This window comes from Sorex araneus, chromosome 10 (genome assembly GCF_027595985.1).
Source record: "Sorex araneus isolate mSorAra2 chromosome 10, mSorAra2.pri, whole genome shotgun sequence".
Classification (NCBI taxonomy): Eukaryota; Metazoa; Chordata; class Mammalia; order Eulipotyphla; family Soricidae; genus Sorex; species Sorex araneus.
Window position 1 is genome coordinate 45,046,417 of NC_073311.1, and position 14,597 is coordinate 45,061,013.

The 14,597-nt window shown below is 44.5% G+C and overlaps 1 protein-coding gene across 1 annotated transcript in view; it reads left to right on the forward strand.

The window, feature by feature from the left end:
- The first annotated feature begins 495 nt into the window (after positions 1 to 495).
- Positions 496 to 14,597, forward strand: part of STAB2 (stabilin 2) — a 159,808-nt gene continuing 145,706 nt past the window's right edge. The window contains exons 1-3 of the mRNA XM_055118350.1: positions 496 to 573; positions 4,459 to 4,598; positions 7,357 to 7,472. Coding sequence (XP_054974325.1) covers positions 496 to 573; positions 4,459 to 4,598; positions 7,357 to 7,472 — 334 coding nt within the window. The remainder of the gene's footprint in view (positions 574 to 4,458; positions 4,599 to 7,356; positions 7,473 to 14,597) is intronic.

Sequence of the window (14,597 nt, forward strand, 5' to 3'; positions counted from 1 at the left end):
CTGCCCAGCCTGGGGTGGGGGACGCCGACAGGTTACAGCCTCACTTTTGTGCAGGGACCTTCGTATTCTGAGAGAGCCGCAATTTTCCGTGGTGTGTTTGTGCAAATGTGGGCAGGACAGTGGGTCTGGGCGTAGGCAGGCCTGGAGGCGGACCAGGCAGAGCAGCGTAAGGCAGGAGCTCCTTCTTGGGAGTTCCACGAGGCACAGAAATTCCAGCTGGTGCCTCCGCACCAGCCCTGTCAGGATTTCCTGTCATTCAGCAGTATAGAGTGGAGAGTGGTCAATTTCACCTCGACCCTGGGATTTGCCATTTTTCCTGCCAGCAGGCGAGGTCTCAGATAGCATCTGGTTCCATCCAGGCGCAGGAGAGGAACAGACTTAAAAGTAAACACTGAAATGAGAAAGAATTCACTGGGAATTCTTGAGACTCCATTCAAATAGCTAAATCGTTCTGACAGGTGCCTGGCACGCAGAAGGCGCAAATATTTCCTCGTCATGCTACAAATTTTAATTCTTTCATTTCTTGGATTGGTAGTGCCGAATTTCTGTGCCCTGACTGAAACGCCAGAGCAGGTAAGATGAGACTTTCGTATGAGTTTTATCAGTTCGTTTTTACGGTGTATTCTAAACGTTTGTTGTTGTCCTTGGCAAAAATCTTTCTAAAGGAGAGCGCCCGTGGAAAACAGGCTTTTAGTGGCATAACACCATTTTTTCTACTAACCCACTTGTTTCTACTCCAGGGCTAACACCTTCTCTGAGGATTTCTGACTTTAGTGCCAACATTGCTCTTTCTTCTACTGTGGTTTTTGAGTCTCCTGTTTTTGGATTTGTGTTTGACTTGTTTGAATTGTTGGATGGGTCTCATCGCTATAACTACAGTGACATTGTACCATTGTGAGTGTAGAACGTAATCATGGCTGGAGAGCGAGGAGCAAAACTATGCTGGGGAATTCCAGGATGGGTGTCAAATTGTTGTGCTGCACAGGAAGGGCACCAGAAATTCTTCCCTCTCTACCTGCCATAAATTATAAGGTAAGGACGCAGGGCAGGCGACTTGGTAGCCCTGAAGAAGCACAGCCGTTTGCTTGTCCCTCCAGCAGCCTCCTGGAAGCTGTCATCCAAGAACCAGTTCAGAATCATGCCTACAGCAGAGCCAGCTGTAGAAGCTGCCAGAGGAGTGGGTGTGGGGCCAGCCCAGTGATACACTGGCAATGTGCTCCACAAGCTACGAATCCTGCTCTATGAATAAGAAAACCTTGAGGCCAGAGAGATAACAGCAGACCGGGCACTTGCCTTGCACACAGCCAACCTTTGCTCAATTCTTGGTACTGCACATGATACCTTAAGCACCACCAGAAGTGATCCCTGAGCATAGAGCCTGGAATAATCCCTGAGCACAGCCAGTCTGGCCCCCAAACTAATAATAATATAATATCTTGATACAGCTCTGCATCTTTTTTTGCCATGCCAGGCACAGTGCTCAGGATTTGCTCCTGACTCTGTGCTCAGGGTTCACGCTCGTGGGCTCAGGAGAACTAGAGGTGGTGCCCAGAATCGAACTCAGGTTGGCTGCATGCAAGACAAGCACACCGCCCACTGTTCTATCTCTCCGGTCCCTTGTATGAGGAAAACTCTTATCAATACCATGTTTTCTCCTGATGACTTTGCTTCTCACCATGACCTTGACGTGGCATCCAGGTCAGGAGCTCCGCTGCTGAGATTAGATAAGGGTAGGTTTGAACTGTGGCTTTTGTTTGTTGAACAATTATTTCTGGAGGCTGAGAGATAGTACAGAGGTAAATGTTTGCCTTGCGTGTAGTCAACTCTAGTTCAAGCCCTGGCACTAAACATAAACTCCCAAGCACTGGAATAATCTCTGAACAGAGAGTCAGGAGTAATCCTGGAGCACCGTCGAGTGACATTTAAAAAAAAAAGGGGGGGTGCTGGAGTGATAGCACAGTGGGTAGGACATTTGCCTTGCACGCAGCCCGCCCGGGTTCGATCCCCAGCATCCTATATGGTCCCCCAAGCACTGCCAGGAGTAATTCGTGAGTGCAGAGCCAGGAGTAATCCCTGAGCATTGCTGGGTGTGACCCAAAAAAAAGAAGAAAAGAAGAGACAGGAAAGCACAAACATTCCTGACACCTGTTGCTATGCTTCCCTCCCGATTTTTGTTTGTTTGCTTTAATTGTTTTGTAGAAGGGGCCACACCCATCAAAGTTGGGAGGGTGCTTGGGACCAATGATGCTCTGACCTACCAGTGCTAAGGCCACTGGGGTGACACCTGGTGATGGGTCCATACAGAGTCAGGAATCAAATGGGAGGCCTTGAACATGGCAGGTGTGTGCCCTATCTCCCTAACCACCCCTGCAGGGGATTTTAAAGGACAGAAGACAAAAGTGGGTGCCACTGGTCAACTAGTGGAAAAGGTAAAGAGGTGACCCAGAGTTTTCATAATCTGCAGGATGGGTCTGTCTGTGCGCTTTGTAGACGGCAGCAGTGGGTAAGGCGTGGCCTCACTTAGCCACACACAGAACTTTGACTCCAAGCTGTGTTTCCTGACTCCTGAGTTCCAGTTGTCTCTGTCGTACAAAGTGGTTTTATCCTAAACTTGATGCGAGGGTGAAGGAGGCTTGAGAAAGGGAAGAAAGACTTCGGCAAGACCGATACCAGAATCACAATCAGTGATTGATTTGATTCTTGCCAGAAGACAGAGCCAACGTGGGCTGCATCCTTCATTTCAGAAGTTCAGCTGGAGATGTGGCTCAGGGTCAGAGCCTGCAGGAGGGAGGTCCCGGGCTTGATCCCTGGCACCACAAGAGTTCATTCTATCCCCCAATGTTGCTAAGTGTCTGTTTCTAATGTGTCTTTTTGACTTCCTACAATCCAGATATTTACTGAGCCAGACACTGTCCTAGGTGCTTGGGGGGATAGCAGAAGGTCTTCTTCTTTTAAGAAAATCTGCAATGATATCTTTAACAGTTGCTACTTCATTGGGGTTGGAACTGTCAGTGGTCGGGACTAACCACAAGTGCGTGTGGGGCTGAGAGTAGGTAAGATAGAGAAGAGGCCACCAAGACAGTAATAGCTGGAATGATCACGCTGGACAAGATCTGAGGGTTAAAAATAGGTAAGGGATTGATAACCTTTCAGTAACAATATTGCAAATCACAATGCCCAAAAGGGGAGAGAGAGAGAGAGAGAGAGAGAGAGAGAGAGAGAGAGAGAGAGAGAGAGAGAGAGAGAGGAGGAAGGGAGGGAGGGAGGGAGTGGGGGAGAGAGAGAGAGAGAGAGATAGAGAGAGAGAGAGGAAAAGTGCCTGCTACAGAGGTAGGCAGAGAGTAGGGGTGGGGTGTGATGGGAGGGAACCTGGGGATACTGTTGCTGCAAATGTCCACTGGTGGATGGGATGGGTGTTAGAATACTGTATGACTGAAATCCAATCATGAACAGCTTTGTAAGGGTCTGTCTTGCAGTAATTAAATTAAAAAGTTAAAAAAAAAAAAGATCACTACCCAAAAGACTGCAAGGTTTATGTATGTTCAGTCCCTGTCACCTCATATTGTCCCTCAGACCCCGCTAGACCCCTGAGCACAGAGACAGGAGAAAGCTCTGAGCACCACCGGGGGTGGCCCCCCAAATTAAAAACAAAGCAAAATAAAACACCCAAACAACAAAGAAATACAGTCTTTGAAAATACTTGGCTAGACCGCACGGCAGAGCCTGGCAAACTACCCGTGGTTGTATTTGATATGCCAAAATCAGTAACAAAAAGTCTCACAATGCAGATGTTACTGGTGCCCACTTGAGCAAAATCAATGAACAACGGGATGACAGTGCTACAGTGCTATAGTTCAAAATGTCAGAGCACATGGCTAGCATGTGTGAGGTCTGAGTTCGATCTTCTGGTGGTCTCTGAGCACTTCAGGGTAAGGCCCGATTGAAAGAGAAAAGATTGTAAATGCCTGAGGAGTGGACACTTTGTTCCACAGCTTCTAGCACGCAGACCAAGCAGCCCTGTGCAGCCACTGCTGAAAGGTTCTCACTGTGACCTGTTGGTTTGTGACCAGTTAGACTTGAGTTGTCCCGTGGAAAATCTTCCCTATTGCAAAGAGAACTCTACAATATAGTTTTGGTTTCCCATTTAGGTAAATAAATACATTTTTATTTTATTCCCATTTAAGTAAATAAATTCTATTCCCATTTAGGTAAATAAATACAGCTCCATTACCCCACTTCACAAATGGGTGGTACAAATAATTCCTGGATTTATTAAGCATCTTGGTGACACTTCTTGTTTGTTCCAACATCCTTTCCAACAAAGACGTAAAGCATCCCACCAATCTTTATGTTCAGACCTCACAGCCACCGGCGTCATTCTATGACATGAAGCCAGTGGAAAGGCTGCCAAACCTGGCTCTGAGAGTGGGATTTGACATATTTTTCATGTCTACCTAGGCAAAAAGATGCGATAAGAAGGCTGTCCTTACGATTAAGACCGAGTGCCAAGCCTGCTCGGACAACTCTGCAGTCAATTGCCCTGAGGGCTACACCAAGATCACCAAAGGCAGTTTTGGGATTCAAGACTGCAGATATTGGTAAGAAAAAAAAATGAGTCTCTTGAACTCAAAGGAGTGTCTACCCAAAGTGAAAAATTTCATTCTCAAAGACAAGCATTTCCCTAATTTTTTTTCTCATTCTAATTCTAAATCTAATTTTTTTTCTCATTCTGATATTATTCTCAGTCCAAACTAAAAATTATGCTAAAAGTCTGCTCCTCTTCTCACTAACAAGCTGTGATCCTGACACTGGTGAGAAGCCAAAAAGGGAAGAGACATGAATTGGATTTTCTTCACATTATGTGCTATCAGTTTCTTCCTATAATTCTCTCGTGATTCAAACTCATCATTGAAAGCTGATCCTCTCACAGCCCGAGCAGCTGTTTTACCCACCAGGAAAGAGTCACACAGCTCAAGTGCAGCACTTTTTTTTATTATTTACTCGGTTTACTAATTTAAATATCCCTCGATTAGTGTGTTTCTTACACAAGAAAAATTAGTATAATATCTTGTTTAGTGTAAATGCACGCCACGGATAGCTTGCCAGGCTCTGCCGTGGGGGCAGGATACTCTCAGAAGCTTACCAGGCTCTCAGAGAGGGACAGAGGAATTCAGCCCGGGTTGGCCGAGTGCAAGGCAAACGCCCTACCCACTGTTCGATACCTTCGATATGCCAAAACCAGTGACAACAAGTCTCACAATGGAGACGTTGCTGGTGCCCGCTTGAGCAAACCGATGAACAACGGGACAACAGTGCTACAGTGCTACAGTGTAAATGTAAGCCTTAACACCACTCTACCTCACTGATCAGATTCACTTCATGTGCCTGTACTCTGTTCTAAAACTAAAATAATTTTTCACTGAAGTTTCCCAACATTAATTGACCTAGAACTAATACATAGGCAGTATTTGACAGAGATAACCAAGATATGTTAACAAGGTGATGACACATTTCAACCGGTTTCTCTTGAAAATATTGAAAAGATATTAGGCTTGGATTTAAATTTTATGATGACTTTATTAAAAATGAAAAAAAGTTTTTTGTATTTGGAACTTATTTTTATGACCAAAATAAATATTTGTTTCTATATATCTCCACCCCCACCACTGCACACATACAATCTGTAAACACACAGAGCAAGATACATGCACTCAAGTTCCCCTTTAATATGGAAGATTTCGTTCCATCATTCATTTATGCTGGAACAATCCCAAGACTGTTTCCTGAGAGAATGTTTGCTTTTTACCTTTGACTCTTCCCCTTCGTCTTTCTAAGAGATGTTCCCTTAGTATTTTCAAGCTTACAAAGAAGTTGTCAATTTTGTCTCCAACTTGAGTGCCCATAATGCCAGTGATTCTACTGGCATTTCACCACCGTTCAAGGACTGGCTTGAGAATGCCACCTTAAACTCCCTGTCATACTCGTTTGAACAGTCCATTGAAAGAAATGAGGTTTGGAGGTTTGTCTCTTGGTGCAGTAAAGTTAAACCCTGAAATGAACCATAGCGAGATCTTAATTCTTGTTGTTGAAGAATTGTTCTTAACCTCCATTGATTGATTTTCCAGAATTTCATTTCAGCTGATGCAGAAACAGTTCTAAGGAACTCATTATTTTATCTTCCTTGATAAAATTGTGCCAAATGTCACTCACTCACTGTATTATATCATCTATCACTGAATGCCATATGCTGAAATGGCATAAAGCATTGAAGTCATTACCATCAATTTTGGGAGACTTTACTTGAGTAATCCAGAATCCACCAAAATGAACTTTCAAATTATGCTAAACAACCCATAAAAATTAAAATAAAGTTAACGTATGTATGTCAAAGCAGGAATCATATGCTAAATGCACAACCTATAAAAAGCTACTTCTGGGAAAAGAGTTGATGAAATAAATCATTTTTGCTTTTCAGGGTGTGAGCACTGCTTCTAAAACAGCTGTTATAAAACAAACCCTGAACACTATTCCTCACTGTCACTGTCATGCTCATCGATTTGCTCAAGCGGGCACCAGTAACATCTATCTACCTTTTTCCCTAAAGGGAAATATAAAAAAATCTGATATTTTTTCAGCTAGTTAAAACAAGCAAAAAAAGTCTTTGTAAAAGTGAAGTTGTATTAACTCAAACTTTCAACAATCAGGAATATCTCTATTAATTTCTCTTCTAACATTACTTTAGATAGCTCATCCCTATTTTTATTGTGCCTTAACTTTAATCATCCACGTTTGCCCTTAAAAATCACGGAGGGGTAGTCAGAGAAAGAGTGCAGGGGTTAAGGCATTTGGCTTGCCTGTTGCCAAACCAGTTTAATCCCTGACACTGCATAGGGCCTTCAAGCACCATGAGGAGTGATCCCTGAGCACAGAGCTAGGAGCAAGCCCTAAGCACCACCAGGTATGACGTCCCCAAAATATCATATAATTAAATTGCATTTGATAATGCAAATTTTATTTAAGCAATGAGTATTTTAAAATGTTTATATTGGGGGGTGGGGCTGGAGTGATAGCACAGCGGGTAGGGCATTTGCCTTGCATTCGGCCAACCCAAATTCGATTCCCAGCATCCCATATGGTCCCCTGGGCACCGGCAAGAGTAATTCCTGAGTGCAGAGCCAGGAGTAACCCCTGTGCATCACCGGATGTGACCCAAAAAGCCAAAAATAAATAAATAAATAAAAATAAAATGTTTATATTGGTAAATGTAGGGAAAAATGTACACACAGGGCAATCCAGCTACCTCAAGCTCATTGCTTGGCTCTGAATGTGGGCTCACGTCCTGTGTTTATCTCCAAGGTTCACATACGGGCCGAGAGGATACAGCATAACCCTCCCCGGGTGCCGCCACATCTGCAAGAAGGACTATGTGCAGCCACAGTGCTGCCCCGGACACTGGGGCCCAGACTGCATGGGTAAGTGCACCCGGCCTTGAGCTCAGGGCTTGCGTCAATGTTCCATTTCACAGAAAAGTGAAATGACTGAGGCCTGATGCAAAGGAGGTGGTCAGTACTGTTTTCTGAAAAAAAAAAAAAAGAGAGAAATTCAACTCCATGTAGAAACTTGCTCTTTCCTTTTCAGCCTTTATATTCTCCTCCAACTAGAGAATCTGTCTCTAGGAGCAGGCCTGGGCAAGCTGGACAAAAGGGACGAGGGAAAGAAAAAAATTCATTTTCCTGAGAAAAGATAATATTCCAGAGAGGAAATAAGAATGCGGGGCTATTATAAACCAGAAGGTGATTTTTTTTTCTTTTGGGGTCATACCGGGCGATGCACAGGGCTTATTCCTGCCTCTGCACTCAGGAATCACTCCTGGTGGGTTCTCAGGAGACCATATGGGATGCTGATGATCGAACCCAGGTTGGCCGCTTGCAAGGCAAACATCCTAACTGCTGTACTATTGCTCCAGCCCCCAGAATTTAAGGTGATTTTAAGAACCAATTTTTATGACAGCATCTACCAGGCCCTAGGTATTGCTTGGCAGCAGAAATCATCATTACATCTTCTAACAATTTAAGTTCTAAGATGCAATGTGAGACTCTGTAAGGGCACATTCCACTGTGAGGAAACTACTAACCAAGTCAGAGTCCACGGCTGGCTTGAACCCTGGGGGAAAGCAGAGCATCTGCTCACTGACACGGAACTTCCGTCCTGATGCCAGTACTTAACACTCAGAAGTGGCGCAGTCCTTGCTACATGCTGCAAATGATGTGAATTCCCTCTTATTGACAGAAAAAAAAATCAGACCTTTAAATTCGTGTGTTTATATTTATTTTTTTTCTTGTTTTCTTTTATATATATATATTTGTTTTTCATCTAAGAGGAGGTAATGAAACACCTCCTAAATGTGCCACTTACAGGGAAAAATTATTCTCTTCTCTTTTGTTGTTTGGGATTTTTTTTTTCAATTAAAATAATACAAACAAGGGCACAGCGGGTAGGGCATTTGCCTTGCATGCAGGAGACCCGGGTTCGATTCCCAGCATTCCATATGGTCCCCTGAGCACCGCCAGGAGTAATTCCTGAGTGCAGAGCCAGAGTAACCCCTGAGCATCGCCGGGTGTGAGCCAAAAAAGCAAAACAAACAAACAAACAAACACACACACACACACACACATATATACATACACACATACACACACACACATATAAACAGCATGCACAGCTTGCAAATTTTCCTTTGGGGGGAAGTAATGGCTGTGTGGGCCACACCCCGTGATTCTCAGAGGTTACTCCTGGCTCTGCGCTCAGGAATTACTCCTGAAAGTGCTGAGGGGACCACATGGGAAGCCAGGGATCAAGCCCAGGTTGGCCACGTGCAAGGCAAGCATCTTACCTGCTGTTCTATCTCTCCAGGCCCAGTTTGCAACTTTTCCTAACACAGCCACTTGTGTTCTGTCACGTGTAGACCCCTAGATAGTCTGACTGATCTCCTTAGCCCAAATTGCTTGCCTCACATTGTCTTCCTGTTGTGTTTGTTGCTGTCATTGTGGTGGTGATGGTGTGGGTGGGAGGGGGAGTGGATTGCGGTGTGTCTGGGGGGGGAGGTTTTGCACACTTTGTGGAGTTTGCTGTTTGTTTTGTAAGTGTGTTTTCCTTCCTTCCTTCATTCCGTTCCTCCTATTGGTGCCGCTATTGAAATGATCTGGGGTCACACACACGCCCAGTTCTTGCTCGCACCCTTGGTTGTGGTGCCCATGAGGCTTGGCAGCGTGGGCTGTAGTGCTCATCAGGGATTGCACTCCTTTACTGGTGGCATTTACTTGACAACATTTTGGTTGTAGGGTTCATCAGGGGGTGCAGTGATGCTCATTTGAGTTGCTCTCCAGAAATCAGGCACTCCCGGCCAAGTGCTCCTATAACTCTTTTAGGGAATTGGGGGATCTCCTCAGCAATACTTGGGAGTCGGGGGGCTGCCCCAGGGACCACCTGGCCCCGCAATGCCAAGCCTGACAGTTAGATGCTCAGACAAAGCCCATGTCCAGTGGTGGTCCCAAGGGTCTCCAAGGCCATCCCAGCAACCCCAGAGGCCAGCCAGGACCACAGCCTGGTTCTTCTCGTGGTGCTCTACATTCCCTGTGTCCCTCGGGGACTGGGCCGTGCCAAGGACTGAGCTCAGGGCATGGTGCATGCAAGACGGGTGCCCCAGTGCTTTGAGCTTTCTGCCCTCACATCTTTTCAGAGGTGGTGCTTGCGGGGGGCAGGGAGGCTGCTCACACACATCTGGCCAGGATGCAGTGGCAATCCTGTGCCTGTGCGGGGTCACAGACTGCAGAGCTGAGGAGATAGTGCCCGTTGGCCACTCCAGAGACCCAGCTCGCCCCCTCACACCTGCACGGCAGCAGGTCCGCCCCTGAGCCATCCGTGCTGTGCTGTGCTGTTGTGTTGTGCTTTGTTTTGTTTTATTTTGTTGGATGGCCACACTCGCTAATGCTCAGGGGACCATGTGGGGTGCTGAGAATCAAACCCAGCTTGGCCACATGCAAAGCAAGTGCCCCGCGTGCTGTACTACCTCTTTGACCCTATGCTGTTAGGTTGTTTGTTTGTTAGTTTGTTTCCTTTGGGGGGTTTAAAATACCATTAGTAATTGTTTCTTATAGCATTACTTCCCAACGCCAGGCTCAACCGCCAGTGTATCCATCTTCCTTCCCCAAGGACCCCAGTATCCCTCCCTCTCATCCCCTGTCCCAACTCAATTTTGTGGATTACGTTCTCCCGTTATGTGTCTTTTGGCCCTTGTTACCCTACACCTGGCTACATATCTTTCAGTCCCACATAGGAGAGAGAAAGACCATTCTGTATCTGGCCCTTTCCTCCTGACTGACTTCGCTCAACATTCTGTAGTTTCATCCATTTTGCTGCAAATTGCATGATTTTGTTTTTCCTTAGAGCTGCATAGTATTCCATTGTGTATATATGCCAACACTTCTTGATTCATTCATCTGCAGTTGGGCATTTGGGTTGTTTTCATACCTTGGCTATTGAACTAAGTGCAGTGGTAAACATAGGTAGGCATGCCTGTGAGAACAGCATATAACAAAAAATCTGGAAACAGCCAGTGTTGGTGGGTTTGTTGTGAGAAAGGACCCCTCATCCACTAATGGTGGTAATGTCATCTGGCTTAACTTCTATGGAAAGTAATATGGGGTATTTTTTCAAGTGGGAGTAGAAGTTCCATATAACTTAGTGATACCACATCTTGGCATCTCTCTTGAAAACACAAAACTATTAATTTGTGGTGTTGTTTTTAACTAATAAATACATTGGTGATAGCTTTCATTCACTCAGGTGAATGGCATTTGGCACTAGAGAGGTACTTGCTCTTCATTATCTGATTAACCCTTTAGACAAACTTTTGAGCTAAACATTTCTATCCCAGTTCACCGGTGGGGAATCAGAGTTCTGAATAACTCTTGCCCGTTTCCTCTGAGCTGGTAAGTGATGGAACCAAGTGAAATTTAGGACAATCTGACTCAAAACCTGCTGTCTTTCTGCTTGTTCCACTATCTGAATTGGGGGGCTGGGTGGTAGGAAAGAGGGAGTGTGTGTGTGTGAGAGAGAGAGAGAGAGAGAGAGAGAGAGATTTCTTTAAATGAGTTTCTCTTTTTCACCTTTCCATTCAGTGTCTGATTCATTCTGACCAGGAGAAGTGCTATCCTAGAGTATTCTGACTCTTCTCTCTGTTGACTTGAATGCCTCAGCTTCTCCCAGTATGTTGGTACTGCCAATTTCTGAGTTGATCATAGCCAAATAAAAGGATTCAAAAGTCAGACTTCCAGATTTCAGGAACTTTCTTAGCACCGAAGGTGGTCTTGTTCACGTTCCCTTCTGAGAGACATCTCAATAGAAAGGGAAGAACTTGGGATGTTCTTTTACCTTTTTAGCCCATGAAAATAAATCTAGTAACTAAGTTATTCAATAGACATACTAGAGACCAGCAAAAGTTTTGTCCATGCCACAGTCATGTAACATGTCCAACCTGATGAACACAGACTCCAGCCAAGAGGACAAAAGAACCTGGGCCAGTGATCAGTAGTTCCAGTTATGAACCCCGTTTCCTCATGACCAGTTTGGATGAGCTACTTTTTTGCCTGTCCCTAACTGCCCTTTCAAGCGGGCAAGGAACTTACTTGCAAAGGAACTAATACACAAAAACTTCAGTAGCTGTTTTAAAATATTGATATAGCTCAAGGTAGTTATAGCAACGTGTATGAGACAAAGAAGGTATTTGGTAAAACTATCTGATGGAATAACGATGAGGGAACCACTATAAAAATGATAACTGGGGGGAAGAAAAGAAAAATACTCCCTTGATTTAAAAAGGAGGGTAAAAAAGCACCATTTCTCTGAATAGTGGGTTAGTTTGTTTGGGCAGTGGAGACACGCACTGAAGCAGTCGGGACTTACTCTAGTTTCAGTGCTCAGGAATCACTCTTGGCTAGATTTAGAAGACCATATGTGGTGCTAGAGATTAGATGGGATTGGCAAGACCTTAATACCCACACCATCCTGCCAGACCCTGAGGGTGGCTTTAACAGCGGATAACTCATAAAACATGAGCAGCAGACAAACCATTCAAATTCATTGGTGGGTTTCATGTCACTGCACTGTGCCACAGAGCCAGAAAAGGGTGCCTGCACATCTGGGCCTTTCTCTCCGCTAGGTGTCAAGACCAGAGACGCTTAGCCCGTACAAGTCAAGGCCAATGCATAAGTTCTGTTATCCTCTCACTGGGGAGAAAGGCTGCTTCTCTTTATCTTCATCTTCCAAACACACTGAATGTCTCAAAAGGTTTCCTTCCTCTGGCTCAGGAAAGTGATCAATCCTCTCCGGGGCTCTGTATCTCACTTCTCACATGTTAGAGCAATGACAAACAAGATCTGATTATCCCAGGACATTTCCGGGAGCATAAGACCATTTCGGAGCTGCTGACACGTGTCCATCCTTCTTCGGGAGGAAGGGCGATATCCGGGATGGCCTTCCCTACACCAAGGGGTGCGGCAACTGCCACTTTTTAGACACATTGACACAGACATTTCCATCCAAGCCCTGTGGCTTACTTTTCTAATCGCTTTCAGATTACCTGATTCAAGGCAGAAAATAGCTCCAGCATCAGCTCTGAACATCTGGAAAACACAGATAAGCACAATTTTTTTAATTACCCACCAACTTCTGAAATGAATGCATAAATTCTCACATAGGAGGGAGAGGGAAGAGAACATATTATTTTCACATGAAGAACAAATTGCTACTCAAATTTTATAGATACATATACAGATATGTATACATATTTGCTTTTTGAGTCACACACATCTGGCGATGCTCAAGGGTTACTTCTGGCTCCGCACTCAGGAATCACTCCTGGTGGTACTCAGGGGACCATATGGGATGCTGGGGATCGTACCCGGGTCAGCTGTATGCAAGGCAAATGCCCTACCTTGCTGTGCTATCACTAAGGCAGATTTAATATATTTTTATCTCATTATAATTTGCATTGGGCCAGAGATAGTATAACCATTAGGACACAGCCTAGTTTGATTCCCTACATCACATGGTCCCCTAGAGCATCGCCAAGTATAGTCTTAGAGGTCCCCAACATGACCGGCATATGTCCCTAGTACCCCAGCACCATGGGGCTAAGAATGTGAGCAGGTGAGGAAAAGGCTGCTCGTGAATTCAATTATGACCAAAACTCTTACTATTTCAGAGGGTAGTGTGCTTAGTTCATATTTATAAGATCAATGTAATTAAATTCCATGCATTTACTTTTGGTTCATGGTGTGTGTGTGTGTGTGTGTGTGTGTGTGTGTGTGTGTGTGTGTGTGTTCAGAATACTTTCCTGTTTTCTATTCCTTGCCATTCACTGCAATGGTTGCAAACGACAGACTCCAGATTTGAAACCACTGTTTGATTGTATTTTATTCCCACTTTATTTAAACATCGTGGTTTACAAGTTTGTTCACATGATAATTTGTTACAGGCATTAAATATTCCAGCACCAACTCCACCACCCCTGTCACCTTCCCTCCACCACGGTCTCCATTTCCCAACTACCCTTCAAGCTTGCCCCATACCAGGCCCATAATAATGTATTTTATACTACTTGTCACCATTAAATGGCTAAAAGAATGATCAAAAAAAATATTTCCATCGAAAATATTTGTGAAAATTGTTGTATCTGACCATGGGGACATTAAATCCTTGTCTGAGAGAAACCTCTGTTTCAAGCACCTACTTTGGGGCTTTGATAGATAGGTTGTACTGAGGTCACATGAGACATCTATTTCATATCCGTTTCACAGGCGGATAATCCACGCAGAACTAAAAACGGGAATACCAGCACATGTGTTTGGTTACAAGCTGCTCATGCCCAGCTTTGAGACAAAAGTGGTGACATGCAAGAGACCCTCCTGGAGTTCCTTGAGAGATAAAGTCACAGTGAGGGGGGATCCCTGACCTCCAGCTGGTCAGGAAGTTTATTCTCTTCCTCTAAAGAAACAACTGCTGATGCCTCGCTATTTGCTGATACTGAGAGCTTGCGAGAGTAAAGCTTAACGCCTGGGTGAGCAGTCACCAGCAAAGAAACCACCAGAGTAGCCCGGATTACAGAGAAATGAGATAGTGCCCTAAGATCGCCTTATCAGGCACTAAAGTCTTGCAGTGCTTAGAAAATATGCCCTGAGAGCCAAATCCCAAACCATCTCATTTCAGACATGGATTCTGAGTGTCAGTTTCATCATCTTGTTCCATCATGAGGGCCTAGATGGTAGCAAATGATTTGAGAAGCAGGAAAGAAGTCCACAGACTTCCCTTAGAAATTTTATTTAAAAAACAAATAAGGGACAAGCGTTGGAACACTATATGACTAAAACTCAATCCTGTGAGTTTTACTAAAACTTTGTAACTGTGGGTGAAAAAATTAAGTAATGACAAAAAATAAAATAAGTCATTTTTTGAAAATTGTTAAAATATTTTTAGGGTATAAAATAAAACCACCACCACCACCCACCTACCCACACCCCCCACCAAACACACACACA